Source organism: Marmota flaviventris, chromosome 6 (assembly GCF_047511675.1).
Source record: "Marmota flaviventris isolate mMarFla1 chromosome 6, mMarFla1.hap1, whole genome shotgun sequence".
Classification (NCBI taxonomy): Eukaryota; Metazoa; Chordata; class Mammalia; order Rodentia; family Sciuridae; genus Marmota; species Marmota flaviventris.
The window spans coordinates 128,882,261-128,909,607 of record NC_092503.1 but is presented as its reverse complement, the minus strand read 5'-3'; the positions used below and the strand labels follow the sequence as shown (position 1 = coordinate 128,909,607).

Below are 27,347 nucleotides of genomic sequence, written 5' to 3'. Positions count from 1 at the left end.
TAAAATTAAAATAAGTCATACCAATTACATTGCAAATTCAGGCAAGTTAACTTGAAAATCTGAATGTAATGGGTAATTTCCTAGGCAAAGATTAACAAAAGGGGCCCTCTTCCCTATATGAATATTATAAATACAAAGCCCAACCAGACCATTTTCTTGGGGGGGGCGTGGATAAACAAACAGAAGAAATCACTATCCCTCAAAAAAGAACCCGGTCCAGATTATGGATTCTTAAGGATCGAAACTAGCTAGTTTCAGTCCTTCATAAATTGTTCTAGAGCATTTAAAATTAACAAAAACTTAATTCTTTTTATGATTCAAGTAAAAGAATGAAAGCTAAATCTTAAAAGTATTAAAAAAGAAAATTATGGACCAATTTCCCATGAATATTGAAGAAAATATACTATATTCACATGAATATTGAAGAAAATGTACTATATATTTACCACTCATTAACACATTAAGAATTTATTCCAGAATTGCAAGATTATCTCAACATTAGTAAATCTTTTTATGTAATGTTAAGGGGGGAAATGTGATTTCCATATTAAAGACTAGAAAAACCTTTAACAGAAGGCAGGCCATTTTGCAAAATAGAGACTAACCAAAGCAAAACATTTAGAGATATGCAGCAGATACAAACCCAGGATTCTAGAATCATCACTGCAAAATTTTGCAATACATGCTTTCTATATTTAGTGATCTATGAAACATGTACACTTCATGCTGCATAAGTGGAAATTAGGCTACACTACTAATTGAAGGACAGCTTCTGAGGATTCTTTTCAGTCTGTAGGTTTTAGAACTGAAAAGGATAATAATCAAGTTACTTTAAAGTATTATTCCTTATAATGTTATATTTTGTGTTATTAAGGGAAAATATCTATCATTATCTTTCAGTAGGCTATTGTCAAGTAACTTTTTAAGTATTAGGAATTAAACCCAGGGCCTCATGCATGCTAGGAAAGTTCTCTTATCAAAGTGCTATATTCCCAGCACTTATGTATTTTTTATTTTGAGGCAGTTTTGCTCCATTTCCCAGGCTGGTCTAAAATTTGTGATCCTCCTGCCTCAGCCTCCTAAGTAGCTGGGATTACAGGTGTGAGCCATCATAACCAGATCTATTTCTATATTGAAAAAAAAAAAAGTACTTTCTGAAGGATACCTGCATGACCTTCTGTTGGAGAAAACGAGGCAGTCCCAAATTTATGAAAGGGCCCAATAATTCAATAATGTGGTTCTTTTACTGAAAGGTCATAAATGTGATTTTAAAAAAATGTCTCAGGATACCTATATAAACCTATTTAGCTCATAAAGAAAATATATATTCACAGTCAATAATAGACAGAAAATATTGTTGTCCCTATTTGCTGAATGAGTTTAAAAAATAGAGCAGGCATGGGGAAATAACATACTCTCCAACACACATATAAATCATCTAGGAGGTAGATCGAAAGTCCAGGGTTGCAGATTTAAAGCTTATTTCAAAAGTCCTGGTTGTTTACATACATAGATACCTCTGGGAAAAGGGAAAAAGAACTTCTGACCTCATTTTTTTAAATCTGAGACATAATTTAATGACCTTACTGGCTAAAATGAGCAATTTAGACTACTATTCCACAAATAACGTGCCCATTTCCAGTATTGTGGAGACACTGCTGTTGAAGTTTACCTCTGCCCATACAACTTTTTACAATCCTCAGAGTCTAATATGAATTTGTTTCCCAAGATCCAAACTTTGTCTGAAAACCTTTCCATACTCAACACAAACTCAGGGCAGATGATTCCATATTCATGTATGTAAAATCTCTTTCCTGTGTAGACTCCATGGTGCAGTGAGTCCTGACTTTGGGTAGAGGTCTTCTTACATTCTTCACATAAGGTTCTCTAAGGTTTCCTTGCTGAATAAAGGCTGCCTCACAGTTATCACATTGATACATGTGGCTTCTTTGACATCAAATAAGGCCACTATGACTGAAAGCTTTCCCACATTCCTTACTCTGATTTACCTTGTGTTGGATCTCCTGATAGTAAAAGAGGGACCCATTATAAACAAAAGCCTTGTAAAATTCATTGATCTCAAAAGACAATTTTTTCCACTATGGACTCCCTGGTGTGAGTAATGACTCACCAATAACTAAAGTTTTTACTACTTATTACACTGATGTTGTGGTTCTACAGAAACTTGGGACCAAGACCTTATTTTCATTCTCAGTTATAACATACCTATTCTAAGTTTCTGAATTGGTATCTCAATTTTGTGACATGCCCAAGAAGTTATGTAAAGGACCAGTTTGATAAAAGATAGACTGAGTCTAGAAGAGCATGGAAATTTTTCTCACAAAATGAAAAAGAATCAGGAAGGTATAATTTAAAAACATAAGTGATTCACTCTGAATCCAGAGTTAAGAAACCTAGAATATTATGAAACCAAGATAAAGTTTAATATGCTAAGGATAGTTGTAAGGACTATTTATACCTACTGATTGATATTATCTAGTCCACTCCTATAGACCTATGAAATGCTCAATAAGTACTTAAATGGATCAATAAACATTGGCATATGATAAAAGTTCACTTGAGACAAAAACCAGTTTTGAAATACATACTACTAATGTGACATGGGGAAATCCAGTAAGCTAGAAAATTTACAGGGGGAAAATAATTTTTGAGATAATATCCAATCCTAAAACATAAGAAACAAACAGTTTTAAAACTAAAGAAGTTGAATAGGTAAAAAAAAAAAAAAAAACCTCAAACCTCCACCCTTCAAACTCACAAATATGGCTGAGTTTCAAGAATTAAGTAGATATTAATAAGATTGGTAGATGTAAGTTTTTTGGAGTTATTGTTTGTTTGGCTTTGGTACCAGGGATTGAACCCAGGGGCACTTAACCACTGAGCCACATGCCTAATCCCCTTTTTAAAAAAATATTTTTTAGTTGTACTTGGACACATACCTTTATTTATTTTTATGTGGTGCTGAGGATCAAACTCAAGGCCTCAAACATACTAGGCGAGTACTCTACTGCTGAGCCACAACTGCAGCCTAAACCCTTTTTATTTTTTGAGACAGGATATTTTTATGTTGCTTAGGGCCTTGCTAAATTGTTGAGGCTGGTATAAACTGAGCCCCCTGAGTTGCTAGGATTAAAGGCATGCAGCACAACGCCCAGCAAAGTTTTAAGGAACAGGATACTACTAAAAGTTTGGAATAGCTTCTCTGAGGTTTCCATTGTCTGATTTTCTCTCCAGAGAGCCTTTCTCATCCACTTTCTATATCAAAAGGCGATAAAGCTCAGAGTTAAACTAACACAGTGACTTAGTTGTACTATCTCTGCCAAAATATATCTTTTTCTATCCTTTAGCCTGGATCTATTGGCAATGAGATGAAGATGGTCTTGGAAAACTTTTTTGAAGTTTTTTTTTTTTTTTTAAACTCTTATGTAAGAACAGCAAACAAAAACTCAACATAGAAAAAGAAGGTTCAAAAAAATAAAAAAGGAAGAAAAGTTTCCATGAACACTAGGGGGAATTAAAACCCATGAGGCGATGCTGGTAAAATCCCAAAGTTCAGTTTTGTTGCTTCTGTGCTATTCCCAAAGCCTTTCACTAGTAAAGCCATAAATGAGCCTCCCCCAACCCTTCCCACTTGTGGTTAGTCCTTCATTCAAGATATCTCTTCACTTCATCCAGCTAACTGATGCCTCCTCTCCACATTCTGGACATTATACTACCTAGGTCTGTAGTTCCCCCAGCAAGGGTCAGGACTTGTTCCAGTACCTGCTCATTGGTATTTATTTCCCCTGTTGGTATTTATTTTCCCTCTGACTGCCCTTTAGGTCCAGATATTTATCTTCTAGTAGTAATAACTTAAAGTTTATTTAAGAAATATCTGTGACTTCTTTGCAACCTGCTTCTTGGTCCTGAGAACAGTCCTCTTCCTCTACCGTCAGTCATTATTAGAGATCTTTCCTAGAAGAGAATTGCCATTCTGGAATGAGAGAGTTGAGGAGAAGATTCACAGCAGCTTGTGGTTCACACTGATTTTTCAGAAGTATTTCCTTGTAGCCACTCTTCTTCCTGAGACATTAAAAAAAAAAAGTTAAAAGGCACTTTTTATATTTTGCTTAGCTTTTACCCCAAAATTCACTCACCTGTACAATGTACTTTGGATGGAACTTTGTCAAAAGCTAAATAAGGAGAGAGTATGTGGGAGTGACTTTGCAAATTATTATCTAACCCATCTGCTAGTCTTTTACTTTTTAATTTTTTAAAAAATTTTGAACTCAAAGATGGACAGAATGCCATTATTTATTTTAACGTGGTGCTAAGGATCAAACCCAGTGCCTTACACAAGCCAGGCAAGCGCTCAGCCCTTCTTTCTTAAATGTTTATGTAAATAAGGCTAGAGACAAAGTCTAGGACCCTTTCTCCCTTAGGAAGTAGAATCTCATAAAAATGGCAGAGAAAAGAACATCAGAAAAAAACAGAAAGTATTTATTTAAAGTATGTTATGAGGGCTGGGGGTGTAGCTCGGTGGTAAAGCACTTGCCTAGCCTTTGGGTTTGACCCCAGCACTACAAAACAAAGTGTACTACGAATTTAGTCATTCAAGTAGATACTATTATATTCCACTAACAGATGAATGACACACGCCCTGCAGATTAAACAATTTACTCAAAGCCCCACAACTGTTTGAATGCATTCTTTCTTTGTACTCAAGGGTCAACTGATCTACTATTGAATCACATCATTTCCCTCCAATAAACCCTCCTTTCCTTGTATCAAACCAAGAACGACAGGCATTCCTCTTTTTCTCAACAGCCCCCATATCCTGAGACCTCAAAACTTGGAAACCATTCTTAACCCTCCCTAGCAGCTCTCAATGATCAGAACTAATCTCTCCGGAATCTTTAAAGTGCTGAATCGGACACAGAGTTTGAATGCGAGATCCACGAACTTAAGACCACTGCAGCCCCCAACGGTTCACAAAAGGTCAGAGGGGACAGTCGTTCTAGGTCTTGCTTCTCTAATGAACCACGACAGCATTCGGGCTCCTCTAGGATTCTGGAGGTTTTCTCGTCTCTGTGGTTGCCCGGCCGTACTCCGCTCTAACTGAGCAGCGCGGGTTTCCGCTTCACAATCAGGTAACCCCAGGGGCCTCTGTAATGCAGCCCCGCCGAGGTTGGGTCTTCCTGCTAGAAAAGGTAACAAGAACTCCAAAAACGAATGGCGGCGGGAACCATGAGCTACTAGCTATCTCTGATAACTAGGAGATAAAAGACAAAGAAGTCTGTGCTCCGGCTTTGGTGCTATTTTGTTCTGTGCTGTTCAGCAGTTCCCAAGGGAAGAAAGTAAAATTGAAGTGGGTGGGAGCTTTTCTCCTAGGGCTAGGCGGACTTTGCCACAGTCTAGGGAAACTTGCATGGTTACAGGTCACTTTTGACATGGGCATAGGGCATCTACAGCCGGCACATTCGAAAGAGAGCACAGTAATAAAACAGTAGCAAATAGTTATAATGCATTTAATGTGTACCAAGTACCTTATATTTAACTCATTTAATCTACACAATTACCCAATTAGGCAGATACTTTTATTGTCACCCTTTCATCTCTGAGGTAACTGTGCAGCACAACAGGTTAAACTGTTTGCCCAAAGCCACTGTTGAGAATCGAATCCCAGCAACATCTTCTAGAACTCTTGCTCTTAAACTCTGCTTTATGACTATGTAGGAAAATTGGCTACAAGCTGTGGAGTCTCTAAACTGCCTGTTCCTACTTCCCACTGAAGTAGGCAGAACAAAGGCATTAGATCAAAAAAGTAAGGTATGCATGCCAATCTTGAAAATAAGGAAGATTTAATTTTAAATCAGAGGCTATAAATGTCCTCCACTTAGGAGTCCTCCTTGGCAACACCAAGGGGCAGGCCCTTTGGCCTCAGGAAGATAACTGGCAAGAGCAAACAGACATTTCCTAGAGATAAGGAACTCGGATGGATGGATGGATGGATGGATGGATGGATGGATGAAAGCTCTGGGAACCTTGACTGATGAGCTTCCAACGCGTAAAGTCTTTTGTAATATGCATGAAAAGAGTCAACCAAATCAAAGAAAAACTGCAGGCTCTTAATGATCATCTTACAATGTGAGCTACGGAGATAACCAACTGAGTTTAAAACACATCATGGTTTGCTTTATAAAAATCAAATTACATACATAAAATCAAATTATATCTAATATATAAAATAAAAACAATTGATATAATCATACATATATTCTTCTAATAAATGTGTGACATGCAGAAATACTACATATGTATAAGAAATTACAAGGACTCCTTACCAATTATACCCAGAAACATATGGAAGGAGAGATGATCCAAGGAAATCCTAAAAAATAGTTGTAGGAAGGGCTGTGAAATGAGAACTTTTCTTTGAGAAATGATGAAAGTTGCAAAGACATTCAACTAAAGGCTATCAAATGATTTTCCTTAGGATGAACAGGCATTTGTTGCTCAAATAAATTATGGCCTTGTGGATTCAGCAGGGGCACCATTTGAACCATAAAAAAGGCAGATCTTAAGCAAACAAAAACTATTTTGTGTACTATATAATTGTCTTTTATTTCTAAATCCATGAAGTGCCTTCAAATATCATATCACTTTTAAAAACCCTCAAAGATAGGCCCATGAACAGATTATTAACACATCTAAATCTTTATGATTTGTATTAAAGAAGACAACCAAATGTCCCTTATTCTGTGAGAAACATGTAGAAATTGAATTATGGTTCTAAGTTAGGAGGTTGATCCAAAAGCTGAGACTGATGTTTACAATGCCCAAATCTCATCCAAGATTTGTATGCAGAGAAGTGCTGACATAACCTGAGGTGTTTGTATTCCAGACTTTAGGGTTTCCAAAGTATTTTTCAGAATAATGGTGGGTGATGAAAAATTTCTACCAGTTATTACTCAAGACACTGAATACCATAGCAATAGGTGGTTTGTTTAACTGAAAACAAAAAAATTATCTCACAGAGATTAAAACTGTGGGCTCTAGCTGGGTGCCATTTTACACACCTGTAATCTCAGTGATTCAGGAGGCTAAAGCAGGAGGACTCACATATTCAAGGCCAGCCTCAACAATTTAGCAAGACCCTGAACAAATTAGCAAGACTCTGTCTCAAAATTTAAAATAAAAAGGACTGGAATGCAGTTCAGAACTAAAGTGCCCTGGGTTTAATCTCCACTATGAGGAGAAAAAAAATGTGGGCTCTGGAACAAGGCTGCTTATATTCAAATCTTGGTCCCATCATTTACCGTATGACCTTGAGCAACTTTAATTCATTTATTTCATTTTCATTTCCCATATAAAAATAATGTTAAGTAAAGCATTTAGTAATATCTGGCCATTAATAAGCAGTTCAGAGATGTTATGTATTATTGTGTTTTTTTTTTTAGCTATCTAAAAAAATTCTTTATTAGTGCATTAAAGTTACACGGAATAGTGAGGTTCATTTTGACATAATCAAACATGGTTAGGACATAATTTGCTCCATTTCAGTCCCCAGTATTTCCTCTTTCCCTCCTGTCCTCCCTCCCCCTGTACCCCTTTTTCTTCTCTACTGGTCATCCTTGTATTTACTTAGGTTTTTTTTTTGCTATAGAATGTGTTTATTTTTTTTCTCTGTGTATCATCTGTTTATTTTTATTTTTTTATTGGTTGTTCAAAACATTACAAAGCTCTTGACATATCATATTTCATACATTAGATTCAAGTGGGTTATGAACTCCCATTTTTACCCCAAATACAGATTGCAGAATCACATCAGTTACACATCCACATTTTTACATAATGCCATATTAGTAACTGTTGTATACTGCTACCTTTCCTATCCTCTACTATCCCCCCTCCCCTCCCCTCCCATCTTCTCTCTCTACCCCATCTACTGTAATTCATTTTTCTCCTTGTTTTTTTCCCATTCCCCTCACAACCTCTTACATGTAATTTTGTATAACAATGAGGGTCTCCTTCCATTTCCATGCAATTTCCCTTTTCTCTCCCTTTCCCTCCCACCTCATGTCTCTGTTTAATATTAATCTGTTCCTCCTGCTCTTCCTCCCTGCTCTGTTCTTAGTTGCTCTCATTATATCAAAGAAGACATTTGGCATTTGTTTTTTAGGGATTGGCTAGCTTCACTTAGCATAATCTGCTCTAATGCCATCCTTTTCCCTGCAAATTCCATGATTTTGTCATTTTTTAGTGCAGAGTAATACTCCATTGTGTATAAATGCCACATTTTTTTATCCATTCATCTATTGAAGGGCATCTGGGTTGGTTCCACAGTCTAGCTATTGTAAATTGTGCTGCTATGAACATCGATGTGGCAGTATCCCTATAGTACGCTCTTTTAAGGTCTTCAGGGAATAGTCTGAGAAGGGCAATAGCTGGGTCAAATGGTGGTTCCATTCCCAGCTTTGCCAGGAATCTCCGTACTGCTTTCCAAATTGGCCACACCAATTTGCAGTCCCACCAGCAATGTACAAGAGTACCCTTTTCCCCACATCCTCGCCAGCACTTGTTGTTTGATTTCATAATGATTGCCAATCTTACTGGAGTGAGATGGTATCTTAGGGTGGTTTTGATTTGCATTTCTCTCACTGCTAGAGATGGTGAGCATTTTTCCATGTACTTGTTGATTGATTGTATGTCCTCCTCTGAGAAGTGTCTGTTCAGGTCCTTGGCCCATTTGTTGATTGGGTTATTTGTTTTCTTATTGTTTAATGTTTTGAGTTCTTTGTATACTCTGGATAGTAGGGCTCTATCTGAAGTGTGAGGAGTAAAAATTTGTTCCCATGATGTAGGCTCCCTATTTACCTCTCTTATTCTCTTGCTGAGAAAAAACTTTTTAGGTTAATTGAGTCCCATTTGTTGATTCTTGTTATTAACTCTTGTGCTATGGGTGTCCTATTAAGGAATTTGGAGCCCGACCCCACAATATGTAGATCGGAGCCAACTTTTTCTTCTATCAGACACAGAGTCTCTGATTTGATATCAAGCTCCTTGATCCATTTTGAGTTAACTTTTGTGCATGGCGAGAGAAGGGGATTCAGTTTCATTTTGTTGCATATGGATTTCCAGTTTTCCCAGCACCATTTGTTGAAGATGCTATCCTTCCTCCATTGCATGCTTTTAGCCCCTTTATCAAATATAAGATAGTTGTAACTTTGTGGATTAGTCTCTGTGTCCTCTATTCTGTACCATTGGTCCACTCGCCTGTTTTGGTACCAGTACCATGCTGTTTTTGTTACTGTTGCTCTGTAGTATAGTTTGAAATCTGGTATCGCTATACCGCCTGATTCACACTTCGTGCTTAGAGTTGCTTTTGCTATTCTGGGTCTTTTATTTTTCCATATGAATTTCATGATTGCTTTATCTATTTCTACAAGAAATGCCATTGGGATTTTGATTGGCATTGCATTAAACCTATAGAGAACTTTTGGTAATATTGCCATTTTGATGATGTTAGTTCTGCCTATCCATGAACAGGGTATATTTTTCCATCTTCTAAGATCTTCTTCTATTTCTCTCTTTAGGGTTCTGTAGTTTTCATTGTATAAATCTTTCACCTCTTTTGTTAGGTTGATTCCCAAGTATTTTATTTTTTTTTGAGGATATTGTGAATGGGGTGTTTTTCCTCATTTCCGTTTCAGAAGTTTTGTCGCTGATACACAGAAATGCCTTTGATTTATGCGTGTTGATTTTATATCCTGCCACTTTGCTGAATTCATTTATTAGTTCTAGTAGTTTCTTTGTAGACCCTTTTGGGTCTTCTAGGTATAGAATCATGTCACCTGCAAATAGTGATAATTTAAGTTCTTCTTTTCCTATTTTTATGCCTTTAATTTCTTTCATCCAATTGCTCTGGCCAGTGTTTTGAGAACTATATTGAATAGAAGTGGTGATAGAGGGCATCCCTGTCTTGTTCCAGATTTTAGAGGGAATGCCTTCAATTTTTCTCCATTCAGAATGATGCTAGCCTGAGGCTTAGCATAGATAGCTTTTACAATGTTGAGGTAAGTTCCTGTTATCCCTAGTTTTTCTAATGTTTTGAACATAAAGGGATGCTGTACTTTGTCGAATGCTTTTTCTGCGTCTATCGAGATGATCATATGGTTCTTATCTTTGAGTCTATTGATGTGGTGAATAACATTTATTGATTTCCGTATATTGAACCATCCTTGCATCCCAGGGATGAATCCTACTTGATCATGGTGCACAATTTTTTTGATATGTTTTTGTATCCAATTCTCCAGAATTTTATTGAGGATTTTTGCATCTAGGTTCATTAGAGATATTGGTCTGCAGTTTTCTTTCTTTGAGGTGTCTTTGTCTGGTTTCAGAATCAGGGTGATGTTGGCCTCATAGAATGAATTTGTAAGAGCTCCCTCTTTTTCTATTTCCTGAAATAACTTGAAAAGTTTTGGTATTAATTCTTCTTTAAAGGTTTTGTAAAACTCCGCTGTATACCCATCCAGTCCTGGGCTTTTCTTGGTTGGTATTCTTTTGATTGCTTCTTCTATTTCATCCATTGATATTGGTCTGTTCAAATTGTGTGTATCCTCCTGACTCAGTCTGGGCAAATCATATGACTTAAGAAATTTATCGATGTCTTCACTATCTTCTATTTTATTGGAATATAGGTTTTCAAAATAATTTCTAATTGTCTTCTGTATTTCTGTAGCATCTGTTGTGATATTGCCTTTTTCATCCCGTATGTTAGTAATTTGAGTTCTCTCTCTTCTTCTCTTCGTTAGCATGGCTAAGGGTCTGTCGATCTTATTTATTTTTTCAAAGAACCAACTTTTAGTTTTGTCAATTTTTTCAATAGTTTCTTTTGTTTCAATTTCGTTGATTTCCGCTCTGATTTTAATTATTTCTTGCCTTCTGCTACATTTGCTGTTGTTTTGCTCTTCCTTTTCTAGGGCTTTGAGATGAAGTGTGAGCTCATTTATTTGTTGTTTTTTTCTTTTTTTTTTTTTTTTTTTTTTTGAGAAATTACCTCCAGGCGATGAATTTCCCTCTTAAAACTGCTTTCATTGTGTCCCATAGATTCCGGTATGTTGTGTCTGTATTTTCATTTATCTCTAAGAAATTTTTGATTTCCTCCTTTATGTCTTCTGTAACCCACTGATCATTCAGTAACATATTGTTCATTTTCCATGTGATGTAGGATTTTTCCTTCCTGCTTTTATCATTGATTTCCAGTTTCATTCCATTATGATCAGATAAAATGCATGGTATTATCTCCACCCCTTTATATTTACTGAGCGTTGCCATATGGCATAATATATGGTCTATTTTTGAGAAGGATCCATGTACTACTGAGAAAAAAGTATATCCACTTGATGATGGTTGATATATTCTATATATGTCAGTTAAGTCTAGGTTATTGATTGTGATATTGAGTTCTATAGTTTCTTTATTCAACTTTTGTTTGGAGGATCTGTCCAATGGTGAGAGAGGTGTGTTGAAGTCACCCATAATTATTGTGTTGTGGTCTATTTGATTCTTGAACTTGAGGAGAGTTTGTTTTATGAACGTCGCAGCACCATTATTTGGTGCATAAATATTGATAATTGTTATGTCTTGTTGGTGAATGGTTCCTTTTAACAGTATATAATGTCCTTCCTTATCCCTTTTGATTAACTTAGTCTTGAAGTCGATTTTATTCAATATGAGGATGGCCACCCCTGCTTGCTTACGAGGACCGTGTTCGTGGTATATTTTTTCCCAACCTTTCACCTTCAGCCTGTGTATGTCTTTTCCAATCAGATGTGTCTCCTGGAGGCAGCATATTGTTGAATTTGTTTTTTTAATCCATGTTACCAGCCTATGTCACTTTATTGGAGAGTTTAAGCCATTAACATTTAGAGTTACTATTGATATATGGTTTGTACTTCCAGCCATGTTTGATTATTTATCTTTTTTTTTTAAATTTAGTTTGTTTCTCCATGATTAGCTTTCCCCCCACCCTCTGTCTTTACTGAGGTACTTCCCACTGTTGGTTTTGGTTATTGTTTTTCATTTCTTCCTCGTGTAGTGTTTTGCTCAAGATGCTTTGCAGTGCTGGTTTTCTGGCTGCAAATTCTTTTAACTTTTGTTTATCATGAAAGATTTTTATTTTGTTGTCATACCTGAAGCTTAATTTTGCTGGATACAAAATTCTTGGTTGGCATCCATTGTCTTTCATTGTTTGAAGTACGTTGTTCCAGTATCTTCTCGCTTTCAGCGTCTGTGATGAAAAATCCGTTGTTAACCTTATTGGTTTACCCCTGAATGTAATCTGCCTCCTTTCTCTTGTAGCTTTTAATATTTTCTCTTTGTTCTGTATATTGGATATCTTCATAACAATGTGTCTTGGCATTGGTCTACTGTGATTTTGTATGCTTGGTGTCCTATATGCATCGACAATTTGTATATCCATTTCCTTTTTTTATTTCTGGAAAGTTTTCTATAATTATTTCATTCAGCAGGTTGCACATTCCCTTGGTTTGAACCTCTATACCTTCCTCTATCTCGATGACTCTTAAGTTTGGTTTTTTTATGTTATCCCATATCTCTTGGATGTTTTTCTCGTGATTTTTTACCAGCCTTTCTGAGTTGGCTAGACTCTTTTCAAGATGATATATTTTGTCTTCATTATCTGATGTTCTGGCTTCTACTTGCTCCACTCTGTTAGTGATACTCTCATTTGAGTTTTTAATTTGGTTTATAGTTTCCTTCATTTCTAGAATTATTGATTGATTTTTTTTATAATCTCTATCTCCTGATAAAGATGCTTATTTGCTTATTTTATCTGTTTATGTAATTTATTTTCAATGTGTTCGTTCACTGTTTGAATTTGCTGTCTCATATCTTCTTTAAGATTCCATTCCATCTGTCTAAGGTATTCCTTGAGTTCTTTATTTGGCCATTTTTCTGATGCCTCCAGGTCCTCCTGAATATTTAGGCTGTCCTGAATTGTTTGTACTCCTTTTCTTCCTTGCTTTTTCATGCTGCTTATGTTACTTCTTGTTCTGTTTGACTGCTGAGTAACTGTTTACTCCTATAAATTTATTTGATGCTTGGGAGGAAACGTATTAGAAGGGAAGGGAAGAAGTCACTAAAGAGAATGAGAGTAAGCAGGTAGAATTCAAGGAAGGGGGAATAAGGAAATTGAAAAGAAATGAAAAGACAAAAGAAAAAAATAGAAAAGAAAAAAATTTTAAAAAAATAATCAAAAAAATAAAAATTAAAGTTAAAAAAATAATAAAAAAATATTTAAAAAAATTTAAAAATGAAAATGAAAAAAAAAAACCCAAATTAAAAAAAAAAATTAATAAATGCAGTCTTAGAGTTTGATTAACTTCTCTTCCAGTAGGTGGAGCTGTGCCCACCGGGCCAAGCTTCTCCTCTCAATACACGGGAACCAATCACTGTGCAGCAGTTCCTCCTCCCAGACCGAGCGGGTCTCCAATCCTGAGTGCCTAGGGCCTTCTCTTGTGTCTAGTCACTTCCCCACTTTTCCTCAAGCCAGGCCCCGCTCACAGGTGATGCTCACCACAATACTGGCTACACGCCAGGTCTGCTGCGCCCAGGAGCCCTATTTTCTTGAACGACTGGGCACACTCTCCCTGTTTGCCATTCCCTCAGACCCTAAGTTTGTGGAGCTTGGGGCTGAGAACCCTCAGTGAATTTTGCTTGCCCTCCGGTAGCCACGCCTCCAGTAGCTGGTGCAAGAGACCTCAGTTGTCAGCACTGGTGGGAGCGGTAGCCGGGGGTTCCACGCCACAGGTCCCGCGCCACTCCTGATTCCCTTGGTTTGACTATTGCGCTCACGGGAGAGCTGGGAGGGGCCCTTAAGGTTTCCCCGCTGTGTGAAGAGGAAGGGCTAGGGGGTTACACACCTGTCGCTGCCAGTTTCAATGAAGTTATCTCCTCCGCCGCATTCTAGTGACGTCAGTTCTCTGCCCTGGTGGTATCCCATGCAAATGGCGACAGTTCGTTCCCTTTGCCGGGTGACCGATGCAACGGGTGGGTCCTAACTGGCTCTCCCAAGCCCCGTCTCAATCCTGTGGCCACTACCTATGAAGGCTCGGTTGGTATTAACCTCCGCAGGTTCAGAAGGGCCGATCAGTTGTTTCAGCGGGATCGTTTAGTGCTGAGTCACAGCGGTTTGTCTGCGAGACGCAGGCGAACGGGAGCTTGAATTCAGCCGATACGGGCTTGGTGTGTGTTCTGAGATGCCCAGACTGTTCGCCCCAGATCCACATCAGCTTAGCATTGCCTAGTGATCCTGAGCAAACAGCATTTAGACGGTTTACGACTCCGTATGCCCGCGCAGCTGAAGAGGTCAGAGACTTGATCTCTCCGCGCCTGCTGCCATGTTGGATCCTCCCTGTATTATTGTTAATAAATCCTTTTTTTCAATTCCAGAAGATAGCCAATAATTAAACTTTGTTTTGCCTATAATAACGCTACCTACTGATACTAGCCAAAGAGGCAACTTCTAAACTGAGAACAGGAGTGCAGAACTTTTTTAAGCTCTTATATCATACAGTGCTCTCTACGTGTCCTCACCATACAGTTGAGACTTCTCAGTTCAGAGTCCTGCTCATTCCCACTCTCCTTCATTAGTTTTATCTCATATTTCAAATTCCAGAAACCTCTTTATACAATTATTTTTTGAGAAGCATTCTTCTTCCCTTTTCAATCCCTTTCCGCTACCTAATTGTTAGGTTATTGTGTCATCCACAGTCATTTTTTTTAATATTTATTTTTAAGTTATAGGTGGACACAATTTATTTATATGGTGCTGAGGATTGAACCCAGTGCCTCACACATGCTAGGCGAGTGCTCTATCTCTGAGCACAACCCCAGCCCCCACAGTCCATTTTTAACTTCACTTTCTATTGCTCTGGAAACCTGGCTTTCCCAACTTCTCCAGGTGCTTTCTACCTTTAACACCTGAATCAATCTACTTCAAATAAATTAGAAAAGAAAGTCAATTTTATCCTTATTATAAACCACTGCTTTCATGATTCATCATTTAAGTTTTACACCAGTTACTTTACTACCTGGTTGTTGTGCTACTACTATTAACTGCCATTACATCTAACCTTGGACCTGTTTCATTTCACATTCTTCCTTTCCTTCCTGCCTCCTAGTATTATTGATTATCTCATAGCATATATAGATAATAAGATGTTTCAAAGGTCTTTGATTTCCTAGATCCTGTCATTGTCACAACACATCTATCTCATATCCATTAAGATGTATTCTTTTGGGGAGGTGGAGAGGGGTACCAGGAATTGCACTCAGGGGCACTCAACCACTGAGCCACATCCCCAGCCCTATTTTGTATTTTATTTAGAGACAGTCTCAGTGAATTGCTTAGCGTCTCACTTTTGCTAAGGCTAGCTTTGAACTCACAATCTCCTGCCTCAGCCTCCCCAGCCACTGGGATTACAGATGTGCGCCACTGTGCCCAGCCATTAAGATGTATTCTTGATCATCAAAAGGCATTCTCTGCTCACTGCATTACCCAATGGGGCACTCCATTTCCACATCTAACATGGCATGTCTTCCATTTGGCTCTCAGGGCCTTCCATGTCACCAATTTAGTTCCAAATAGTAATTAATAATTCCATTATATTATCCTGAATAACTAATTTTATCCCTTTTGATGCCTACCTGAAAATTTCATACCCTTTATCCTTTTTTTGGATACTCTGATTGCACAAGAAACAACTAGAACAAAAAGCCCACATTATCAATCAAGTTATGAACAGTATCTTTCTATATAGTAGGCACATTCTATTATTCTGGGTCTTTATGGTCCCTTTATATTAGGTGTTTAAGAGCTCTAGTGCGCAGAAAGGCAAATAGAGGAACTTTTGTGTATAGACAGTACATGTTAAGCTGAAAATGAGCTGGAAGATTGCCAAATAAAAGTATTGAGAGGACTAGGAAGCAAGTTTAAAATAACATTTACATTTCAGTGAACAGTCAGTTTAAAGAGAAAGCCTATGAAGTTGCAGTGAAGAGTAATTTTAGTTTGGATAACAAATCTGTGAAATCAGATTAGATGAGGAATATGGACAACATAATCATGGTAAGGAGGACATATTCATAAAGGTCCTCATCAATAAGTAAAGTCCCCTCCAACAAGAAGAGTGACATAAGAGTAAGAAATAGGAGGCAGGGAAGCTTAGATAGGGAATAAGCTTCACAAACTTATAGCTACACAACTCTCTGGCTCAATCTGGGATTCTTGTTTGTTCCCTAGAAGAGAAAAACAGTTTCTAATCTTGGTTGCCTCTGCCTTACATGTACAGCTCTAATATTGGTGTTGAAAAAGCCTAAATAAGCTGTCTCAACTTACAAATGAGTTGTTTTTCAACAGTTCATCTGCTTTTCTGTTGTTAGTTGAGTAATGCTTTTCAGAAATAGTCACATATATTCCAATCCCCAAAGCCAATTTAATATATGCCTAAATTATAGTTATATTAATATCATTAATTATATTAATATTAATATATTATATTAATATCATTATCACTTATCGTTGGGCCTCAAAAAGGGATAAAAAACATAAAATCATAACAAGTTCTCAAGAATTCAGAACATAATGATACTGACAGAACTGGGAAACAAAGGAAGATTTAAAAGTAAAAGAGAATACCAGTATACCTCTGTAAGTAGTAAAACAAGCAAGGCCTTGCACTCAGAAGACCCTTGAGAGCCTTAGAATGTAGGTCTCTTTTTTGGAAACATTTACTTTCAAAGGGATGGAAAAGCCATCTTGAAACTACTTTGGAGGCATGACAGTAGTCTAATTCCCTGTTCATTCTAAAAAGCTGGTGGCCATTGTCCCCTGTAAGAATTTCCTTATGCTAAAAATCAGTGACCCTCTAAAAGACTATATTCAGGTTTTTTCACTTCATAGGCAACCATGAAGGTACAGTAGTGATTTAAGGCAAACTTTCCCAATTTAGAATAGGTCAGGTGACTGTAGAGCTATAAAATGAAGATATGCAATTCCTATCCTAGACCTAATGAAGTACAATATCTGTGAGTAGGACTCAACACATTTTATTATTTTTTAAAGTAGTATTTATTATTTTGAGATGAGGTCTTGCTATATTGCCCAGACTGGTGGTCCAACTCCTGAGCTTAAGCGATTCTGCTACCTCAGCCTTCCTAATAGCTAGGACTATAAGCATATGTCACCATGCCCACTTAAAACTTCAGAGCCATGATATTTTTTCACCCAATGCCGGGGATCAAACCCACGGCCTCACTCATGCTAAGCAAGCACTCTACCATGAGCTATACCCCAGTCATTTAAAATAAACTGCACAAGTGATTCTGATGTTAATCAAATTCAGTGATTCACTAGTAATAATGGACAGGACTAGCAGTCAGAAAGCAGTAATTTAAGCTGTTGATCTTTTCTTTATTATAACTATGTCACTATCTCTCTTAGGAAGAGGATACTCATTTTTAAAATGAAGAATAACTGATTTAAAGAGGTGCTTATGGAATTGAGAAAAGTGCTCTGTGTCAAAGCATAGAGCTATTATATGAAATTATTGATATTTTAGCCCTGCCAGTCTATTCCCAAGTTGTTTCCAATTTAATGCCATCAACTGCCCAAGTTTAATGAACTCTCTTAGATTGGCTAGTCTCATCATTGATGCTTCCAAACCACATGCACATTTACCTCTGCTTTTATCTGTTTTGCCTAAATATTTTCTCCCTTTTGCCTTCCATAACTGCCCACTACACCCTCATTTTCAATAAATTCTTTCCTGAGTAGTCTAGGCAGAAGTAATCTGTCCTTCATAATTTAGAGCACTTACCAAGTAGTACTTTAACTCTAAACTATGTTGAGCATGAAATATATGACTCTGTAGTCTCATTTAATTCAATATGTGGGGTTTACATATCCCAAACTGTGTTGTAAACTTTCAGAAAAAAGGAATCTGCTGTTGTGCTTCTTGTTCTCCACAGTACCTAATATAAAGAGCAGCACACAGTGGGTTCTCATTAAATATCTGAGGTTTTCTTATACCAACAGTAATTGAAGTTTTGCCCCAAATCATTACAAAAGCTGGTATTTCTTACCAGCCTGCACTTTGTGAGATGGCTTCTCTGCAGCCATCACAAAGAAACAGATTTTCCTCTTTTATGGATAGTCTGATGTTGTGTAAGAGCTGAGTTCTGACTGAATGATTCCCCACACTCTTTACATTTACAGAGACCACCTCTATTATGGATTCTCTGGTGTTTACTAAGATCTGAACTCTGCCTGAAGGATTTGCCACACTCATCACATTGGTAGGGTTTCTCCCCGGTGTGGATTCTCTAATGTTGAATGAGGCTGGTGATTCCTCGGAAGGTATTTCCACATTCATCACACTTATAGGGCCTCTCTCCAGTGTGGATTCTCTGATGTTCCGTGAGGACTGATCTTTGAGTAAAAGCCTTCCCACATTTATCACATTTATAGGGTCTTTCTCCAGTGTGAATTCGCTGATGCTCTATAAGACTTGTCCTTTGAATAAAGGCTTTTTCACATACATCACACTTGTATGGCTTCTCCCCAGTGTGGATTCTCTGATATTGAATAAGGCCACTCTGACTGAAGGATTTCCCACATTCTTTGCACTGATAGCATTTTACTTTGTGGTGGATCTCCTGATGGGAAACAAGGGATGAGTTATAAACAAAAGCTTTTCCACACTCATTGCACTCATAGGGCTTCGCACCAGTGTGAACTCCTTGATGCTGAATGAGTATGGAACGTCGACTAAAACTTTTATTACACTGAGGACACTGATAAGGTTTGTCTCTTGTGTGACTCTTGAGATGGTGAAAGAGGCCTGCTTTCTGGCTAAAAGCTTTGCCACATTCATTACAGTGATAGTGTTTTTCTCCAGAGTGAAGTCTCTGATGTTGATTAAGAGCTGACCACTGTCCAAAGGCCCTGCCACACTCATTACACTTATATGGTTTCTCTCCAGTGTGTATTATTTTGTGTCGAATAAGTACAGTTCTCCCACGAAAGGTTTTTCCACATTCCTCACACTTGTAGGGCCTGTCACCAGTATGAATTCTCTTATGTTCTATGAGGCAAGACTGCTGATTAAAAGTTTTTCTACAGTCATTACATTCATAAGATTTTTCTCCTGGACAGGTTCTCTTTTCAGCATGATCTGAGTTCTCAGTAGAACTCACTCCATTTTCATCACATATAGGTTGTTTATGTTCCCTGGAGCATCCAGAAGATTCTTCTGAATTTTGAGTTTCTCCACACTTAGCAGACTGGTTTATATCATTTTCAAATCTGCTAGACACATTCCCACATGGTTTCATTCCTTCAGGAACTTTTTGTTTTGGAGTTAAATTCCTGTACTCATTTTCAGTCTTAATATCTGAAACTAAAAAAAGGATAATAAATAGTAATATTGATAGAAATAGTGATAGTAAATAGTAACAGTGATAGTAAACAATAACTTCGTTAGACAACATTAAATTATTCATATGAAAAACACTCAAGAACCTAGAGTTTGTGCATGACTATAAAATGGCATTAGAAAATAGAAAGGGGGCTAGGGTAGCTCACTGGGGGAGCACTTGCCTAGCATACATAAGGCCCTGAGTTCAATCTCTAGTACCACACACACACTTGCACACACACACAGAGAGAGAAAGGGTCGAATATATAAAGCACTCCACACATTTTTATGAAAGAAATCAATAATCCATTAGAAAACAAGGCAAAAGGAAAACTGATGGTTTCCAAGAAAGAAAATACAGTAACTCATAAACATAAGAAAAGATGTTCTACTTCATCATCAAAGAAAAGTAAATTTAATACTGAGATATATTTTTTCACCTATCAGATTTGACTAATCAGTTTGGTTTAATACTGTGCTAACAAAGTGGAAATCACATATAGTCAGGAGCATAAGTTGACACAAACCTTTTAGGAGGATAATTTCATAATATCCATCAAAATTACAACAGTTACAATTTTGGGGGTGTGGGGGTATCTGGGATTGAACTCAGGGGTACTTGACCATTGAGACATCCCCAGCTCTATTTTTTATTTTATTTAGAGATAGGGTCTCATAGAGTTGCTTAGCACCTCGCTTTTGCTGAGGCTGGCTTTGAACTCGTGATCCTCCTGTCTCAGACTTCCAAGACACTGGGATTACAGGCATGGGCTAAGGCAGCATTAGTTTTTATTTTTTAATTTTTATTCTTTTTAGTTGTAGATGGACACACTATCTTTATTTTATTTATTTATTTTTATGTGGTGGTGAGGATCAAACCCAGTACCTCACACATGCTAGGCAAGGGCTCTACCACTGAGCTACACCCTAGGCCTACAGTTACAATTTTTGACATAGTGTTTCCACATAATAGTAATTTATACTACAGATATACACATAGTTATTTATTGCAGCACTGTTTGCTGTTGTGAGACACTAGACACAAATGTCGCCAGTAGGAGACTGGCTAATTTAATTGTGTTTTTTTCCTTATAATAAAAAAAAAAAAAGCCAGGATGGTGGCACACGCCTGTAATCCCAGTGGATTGGGAGGCTGAGACAGGAGGATTGCTAATTCAAAGCCAGCCTCAGCAATGGCAAGGCACTAAGCAATGCAGTGAGACCCTGCCTTTAAATAAAATACAAAAATAGGGCTGGGGATGTGGCTCAGTGGCAAGAAACCCTGAGTTCAATCCCTGGTACAAAAAATTAAAAATGTAGGAGTCTAATATCTTAGTGATAAAGAGAGGAAACAATATTTGTTTCAATATGAAAAATATATATAATATAAACAAGAAACTAATAACAGTGACAATTTATTTCAGAGTTGGGAGAGGAAACTAGATGATTAGGGAAACTGAACATCAGTGGATAATTTTTTTTATATCTTTGTTTTTAAGCTATTTTTACCTATTTAAAAATTTTTACCTATTTAAAAAAATTAAGTGACGGGCTGGGGCTGTAACTCAGTGGCAAAGCACTTGCCTAGCATGTGTGAGGCACTGGGTTCGATCCTCATCATCACATAAAAATTAACAAATAAATAAAGGCATTCTGTCCCTCTACAACTAAAAAAAAAATTAAGTGAAAAAGAAAGAATACAGAGAAAGAAAAAATAAAGATGGTAAAAGGATTTTTCATCCACTCACCAACCTTTACCATTTTGTCACATTTGCTTTATTATTCCTTCTCTTAATGGGTACACATTTTTTTCTTGAATTATGTGAGAATTAGTTGTAGACATCATGCAGCAAAGGCTTATCTACTAAAGAAGGAAGGATACAGTCCAAGTGGAAGAGAGTGGTATTGCTTAGTAGAACCAAGCCTAGAAAGAGCAGAGAAATCAATATAAAGGAAGGTAACTATCAGAAAGTCTAAGTTAAGTCATCTCAAATAAAATACAGTTGGAATTTAGGAAAGAAAATTGAAGAATGAGAAACCTGGCTGAGAGTCTATCCATGAGCATCAGATTCCTGGAGGGATTTTCTGATCAGAAACAGTATTAAATACAAAAGAGCCCAAATATTCTGTGTTAACCCTCCCTTCCCTCTTCTCTCAAAATGGGTCTTCCTTTATTACCTTGCTTCTCTTGAGCTTCAAGTTCTGGAGATTCACACTGGGTTTTCATAGACTGGAGGGACACACTGGGTTCTTCTGTTCCTGCAACCTGAGGAAATGAGATATAGATAAATGCAGAAAATAAAAGAGCATACTGTTCTTAGCAGTGGCACCTAGCTTGCTGAAAACTGAAATGAAATGACCTTTTTCCCAGATAGCAGTTTGCCATAATTATATCCATTCTTCAATGCCAATGTAAATATCACCTCCTCTTCATAACCGTCCTTTTCAGACTAGAGTAATTTCCCATATTACTAACTGCTAAAGATTGTTGGTTGTACCACTTTTACTGCTTTTTTTGTGCTCAAAAAAGAAGGGAGAAAAAGAAAAAAACAAAGGAGAGAAGAAAGAGGCAGCAAAGAGGGAAAAAGACAGAACTTAGGAGAAAATAAAATGAAACATAAAGGAAAGGGGAATAATAAAGGGAGTAATGTGGAGAAATTATTTAAAAAGAAAGGCAGTACCAGGTAGAGTTGTAGGAGCCTGTATTCTCAACTACTTGAGAGGCTAAGGTTGGAGGATCACTTGGAGGCCAGCCTGGACAACATAGCAAAATCCTCACCAAAAAGAAAAAGAAAGAAAGGAAGAAAAAAGAAAAGGAGAAGAGAAAGGAGGAGGAAGAAAAAGGAGGGGAAGAAAAAAGGGATAAAAGAAAGTAAAGGAAGGAAGGAGAAATGTAAGAAATCTCTTTCATATTAATTATAGAAGCTATTCCCAGTGGTATTTGTCCTTTTGAGGTTCCTTTCCATTTCTCTCAAAGAAGATTACCTTATCTTTTATTTATCCAAGATCACAATTATCTCAAAATCATCTATCTTTCATATCTGTTGCAGTACCACCACCACTCCAGTGCTGGGGATTAAACCCAGGGGCTTGTGTATTCTAGGCAGGCATTCTACCACTGAACTATGCCCCCAGCACTATCCTTTACATGTTTATCTCTACCCTCATACATTTCTTTTTCTTTTCTATTTTGAGAAAAATATCTTCTGTTTTCAACACTCACATCTCTACTTTTGCTCTTTCTGCTTCCCTCTAACCTTTGTTCCTCCAATTAACACTACTTTAGCAATTTCAGCCTCTCTGGGGCTCCCATTTCTCCATGGTCCCATTTCCCTCTTGAATATCACAATAATAGTTTTCCCTAGCATGATACTATGAAAAGCAGGGATTTGCAATCAGTATTCTGTTTCTTAGTTTATTAGTTCTGTGATCTTGGCCTAGTTATTTACTTTCTCTGAGATTATACACCACCATGTATATAAAGCACTTAGTACAAGACCTTAGCATACCACAGGTCATCAAATTACTGCTCCATTCTTTTCAATGTTTAAATTAATTACATTCAAAAAATCACCTATACTGCTTCTATTTCCCTGTCCTAGTTTCATTTTGTAACTTGTCTTCAGAATAGGAGCCAGAGTTAGCAGAATGCTACCTCAGATGTACAGCAAAAGATATTCTGATACTTCAAATTTTGAGAAAGGGAAGTAGGGGAAGGCTAATATGGTGAGCTGTGCCTTGGTAGGTCTTCGTTAGCTGTCCCAGGAATGCTTTCAGAGTTTTGTGTTTGTTTGCTTTTTATAGTATTAGGGATTGAACCCAGAAGTGCTCTACCACTGAACTACATCCCCAGCCTTTTTATTTTTTATTTTAAGTTTTTGGTACTAGAGATTAAATCCAGAAGTGATAAACCACTGAGCTACATCGATAGCCCTTTTAATTTTTTATTTTGAGGCAGGCTCTCACTAAGTTGTTGAAACTGGTCTTGAACTTGTAATCCTTCTGTGTCAGTCTTCCAAGTCACTGGGATTATAGTATGCACCACCATGCCTGGCTCTATCTTATGTCTTTATATACCACCCACATTTTGAGAAGTTCCAATTGTTTTTCTAGCACAGACCCCTGCACTGAATTCCAACTTGTTTTATTCAATTGCTTGCTCAACTTTTCCACTTGAATTTGAATAGGAATTTCAAAATTAACATGTCCAGAAATGAACTCTGGATTTGTCCTTTAACTTCAAATCTACTTCTCTCTCAGCCTTCGTAATCTCTGTTCATCTCTGTATCCTTCCTTTTCAGATAAACAACAACAGTATCTCTGGCATAATTCTTAACTTACTCTTACATTCTAAATCCTATAGTAAAACAAATTCTGTCAAAGTCTACTTTTAAAAATATATCTAGAATCCAGTCACATCTTATCACTTCCACTCTACTATCCTAGTTCGTTTCACCAATATCTCTTGCCTAGATTATGACTATACCTTTATCCTCCTAAAATGGTTTCTGTAATTCTACCTTTGACCTATATCTTTCCACCCCCACCACAGAACTTTCTCCATATAGCAGCCAGAGTGATTATTTTAAAGTTTAAGTCAAACTGTATCTCTTTTCTGCTCAAAACCCTCCAATGATGTGCCATCTCTGAATAAAATCCAGTCTTTATAATGGTCTACAAGTCACTACATGATATAATTTCCTTGTAAGTATTTTTCAACTATCCCCCAGCAAAGCCTATCTCTACCATGACAAGCATACCTTAAGACTTATCCATGTGTCCAGGCGTGGGGGTTCATGCCTGTTATCCCTGCATCTCAGGAGGCTGAAGCAGGAGGATCACAAGTTCAAGGCCAGCCTCAGCAACTTAGCAAGATCCTAAGCAACTTAGCAAAACCCTGTCTCAAAATAAATAAGGACTAGGGACTTAGTTCAGTGTTAAGTGTCCTTGGGTCAATCCCCAGTAGTTTGAAAAAAAAAAAAAAAAAGACATATCCATGTACTATTTCCACTGCCTGAATGCACTAAATGTCTGCTATAAAAATGTCCACTTACCTGAAAACCTTTCCTAACCCATTTATTAAAAATAGCAATCCTCATTTCCTTCACTATTCCTTTTCTCTGCTTTATTTTTGTTGTTTTTAAAAGAACTTATCACCACCTAACATTTTTATTGATTTTTATATGTTTCTCTGTAATACTAGAATTTACATAAGAGCAGCAATCTTCTGTGCTTTGTTCACTGCTATATTCCCAATGTCTAAAACAGTACATACTACCAAAAGGTATTTAGTAAATACCTGCTGAATGATCTCTTTTAGTCTTTTAACTCTCAGAGTGTCTTCATCACATTACTCTTTCAAACTCCAAATTCCTAGTGCTGAGCCTAGAACAGACTACTCAGTAAAGAGCTGTCCATTGTCTCTTCCTTCTTTATAAATCTTATCTGTCATCATTTCCATTAAATTCTTACATAAGACATGCCTCATCCTTTCTAGTCACATTTTCACGATGCTATTCAAATTTCTCTCTTTCTGCCACATATTCCTTCCCTCTCTACTTTATACCCTAATGCTAAGTTACACTTGTTTTATTATCTATTTCACACTTTTTATTCTAAGGTTTCATAACTTTTGCTCTGTTGACATGCGGGTCTCATAATTCATTGTTGTCTGGGGTTTTCCTGTGTGTTCCCTGCCCCCTACCTACTGTGTGCCCACAACCTGTAAGCCCAATTACTTACGAGGCTGAGGCAGGAAGATTGCAATTTCAGGCTAGCCCCAGGAACTTAGTGACAGGTTATGACAACCAAAAATTTCCCAAGATATTACCAAATACCCTCTGGAGCATAAAATTACCCACTGGTTGAGAATCACAGTCTTATATCATCATTAAAAGAAAACAAAAACCACTCTGGAGACTGAGGCAGGAGGACTACAAATTCAAGGTCAGCCTCAGCAACTTAGTGAGAACTTGTCTCAAAACAAATAGGATCTAAATAATTTGGTTCTCTTTTATCTCTTTTTTTTAAATTATTTTTTTAGTAATAAATCTCACTTAGACTCAAGGAGAAAAGGTTTAGAGCCTATCCTCTGTCCTACAGAAGAAAATCTAACTTTAGAGACAGATAGTTAATATCCTTGATTATCTCAACTCTTTCACTCACAACTCACCTTTCCAACATAATTGGGCCTTTTACTACTCAGAGAAACAAGGATCCCTCACCCTGCCCTTCTCTCCTAATTTTTCATTCTACTCCTATATCTCATTCTTCAGGCATGGTGATTTTTATTTCTCCATCTTTTCATCTTATAATGGAGAATCAGAGCAGTGGCTATATTTACAAAACCATATGACAATTTCTTAATTATTACAAGTTTTGTTTTTTAATTATTCAATAACATTAATTGTACAAATCAGTGGATTCACTATGATATTTCCACACATGCATATATCAGGCTTAAACCACATTTCTTATTTATTTTGTATGGAACACCTCTTTCAAGAGGCTGCTTTCTACCTTGCTACCTAACAGCTTCTCCCTCTACTCTTTAATACTCTCTCTATATTAGAAGTCTTGTTTCTAAGTTGAGCAGTATGTTCATCAAATAGAAATTTTTAGTTAAGTACAGAACACAGAAATACAAAAACGCTCTACAGAAAAGGTATAAATAAACTAAGATGACATTAACCAATTTTCCATGAAACTCATATCCCTTTCTGATGCATCAAAGTGTCAAGATGCTTTGTGAAACAATGCCACACTTCACTTTGATCTAGAATACACATTTTTTTTTTTTTTTTTTTTTTTGGTACTGGGGGTTGAATCCAGAGGTGCTATACCATGAACTACATCCCCAGAACTTTTAATTTTTTTATTTTAAGACCATGTCTTGCTATATTGCCCAGTTTGGCTTGAATTTGTCATCCTCTTGCCTCAGCCTCCCAAATAGCTGGGCTTACAGGTATTTGCCTGCAACCAGCACAGTTTACCTTTTCTCAAACAGAAATCACATCTTTTTTCTTACCTGATATCCTGGTTCATCTAGCTCTTTCTCTAAATCTTCCAGCACATTCACCACCTCCTCTCCATTTTCTGGATGCTGCTCCTGTAACCAGGCTTGAAGTTCCTCAGGTAGGATGGTCAGGAACTGCTCCAGCACCAGCAGCTCCAGGATCTGTTCTTTGGTGTGAGTCTCTGGCCTCAGCCATTGATGGCAAAGCTCCCGGAGTCGGCTCAAAGCTTCCCGAGGTCCAGATGTTTCCTGGTAGCAGAACTGCCTGAAGTATTGTCGAAAGACCTCTCTGTTGTTCTTTTGAAGGCTCTCATCCTGTCTGGAGGTATATTTATTCTCTTCCTCCTCCTGGTCCTCTATCTTTACTTCCAGAAGTTCTTCCTGGTCCTTTTTGGCCTGGATATTCCAAGTAGATGACATTATAGTTGTGCAAAAGCTCTATCAGTAAGATCTCTCCTGGAAAAGTTCTTCCTGAATGGACCTGAAGAATAAGCCAGCACTATGAACACAACTTACAGTACACAATGACTGCCAATATTAAAAAATTAAGTATGAGTCATGAAAGCCTGCTTCCAGGTTAATTTACTTATACTCAGGGAAATATGTGCTTGGATATAAAATCCTTCGGAATAGACTAAATGAAAGACTACCGGAAACTTGCCAAGTTGTTTCAGGACTTTTAAGAAAGGAGGAGTAAGACAGGAAACATTTTTTAAAAGGACAATTAAGTGGAATAAAACTAACATTCAAAAAAGCAGATTATTTTTTAAAGTTGGGATACACTTGATTACTTGCTTTATTTATTTATTTAGCTGAAGTAGGGATTG

General features: G+C 37.2%; 1 protein-coding gene across 1 annotated transcript; it reads right to left on the bottom strand.

Annotated features, from left to right (window-relative positions):
* Positions 1 to 17,284: 17,284 nt before the first annotated feature.
* Zscan12 (zinc finger and SCAN domain containing 12) lies at positions 17,285 to 26,995 on the bottom strand. Its single transcript, XM_027922169.2, has 3 exons — positions 26,533 to 26,995; positions 21,684 to 21,771; positions 17,285 to 19,487 (listed from the first exon to the last, which is right to left on the bottom strand). The coding sequence occupies exons 1-3, from the start codon at positions 26,938 to 26,940 to the stop codon at positions 18,412 to 18,414; spliced, it is 1,572 nt and encodes a 523-aa protein (XP_027777970.2). The 5' UTR covers positions 26,941 to 26,995; the 3' UTR covers positions 17,285 to 18,411.
* Between the last annotated feature and the right edge of the window lie 352 nt (positions 26,996 to 27,347).

Coding starts and splice junctions, on each gene's coding strand:
- Zscan12 (XM_027922169.2), bottom strand. CDS start 26,940: ATGTCATCTACTTGGAATATCCAGGCCAAAAAGGACCAGGAAGAACTT. Junction 21,772..26,532: donor TAGATGAACCAGGATATCAG/GTAAGAAAAAAG, acceptor TCATTTCCTCAG/GTTGCAGGAACAGAAGAACC. Junction 19,488..21,683: donor TGAAGCTCAAGAGAAGCAAG/GTAATAAAGGAA, acceptor TCCTTTTTTTAG/TTTCAGATATTAAGACTGAA.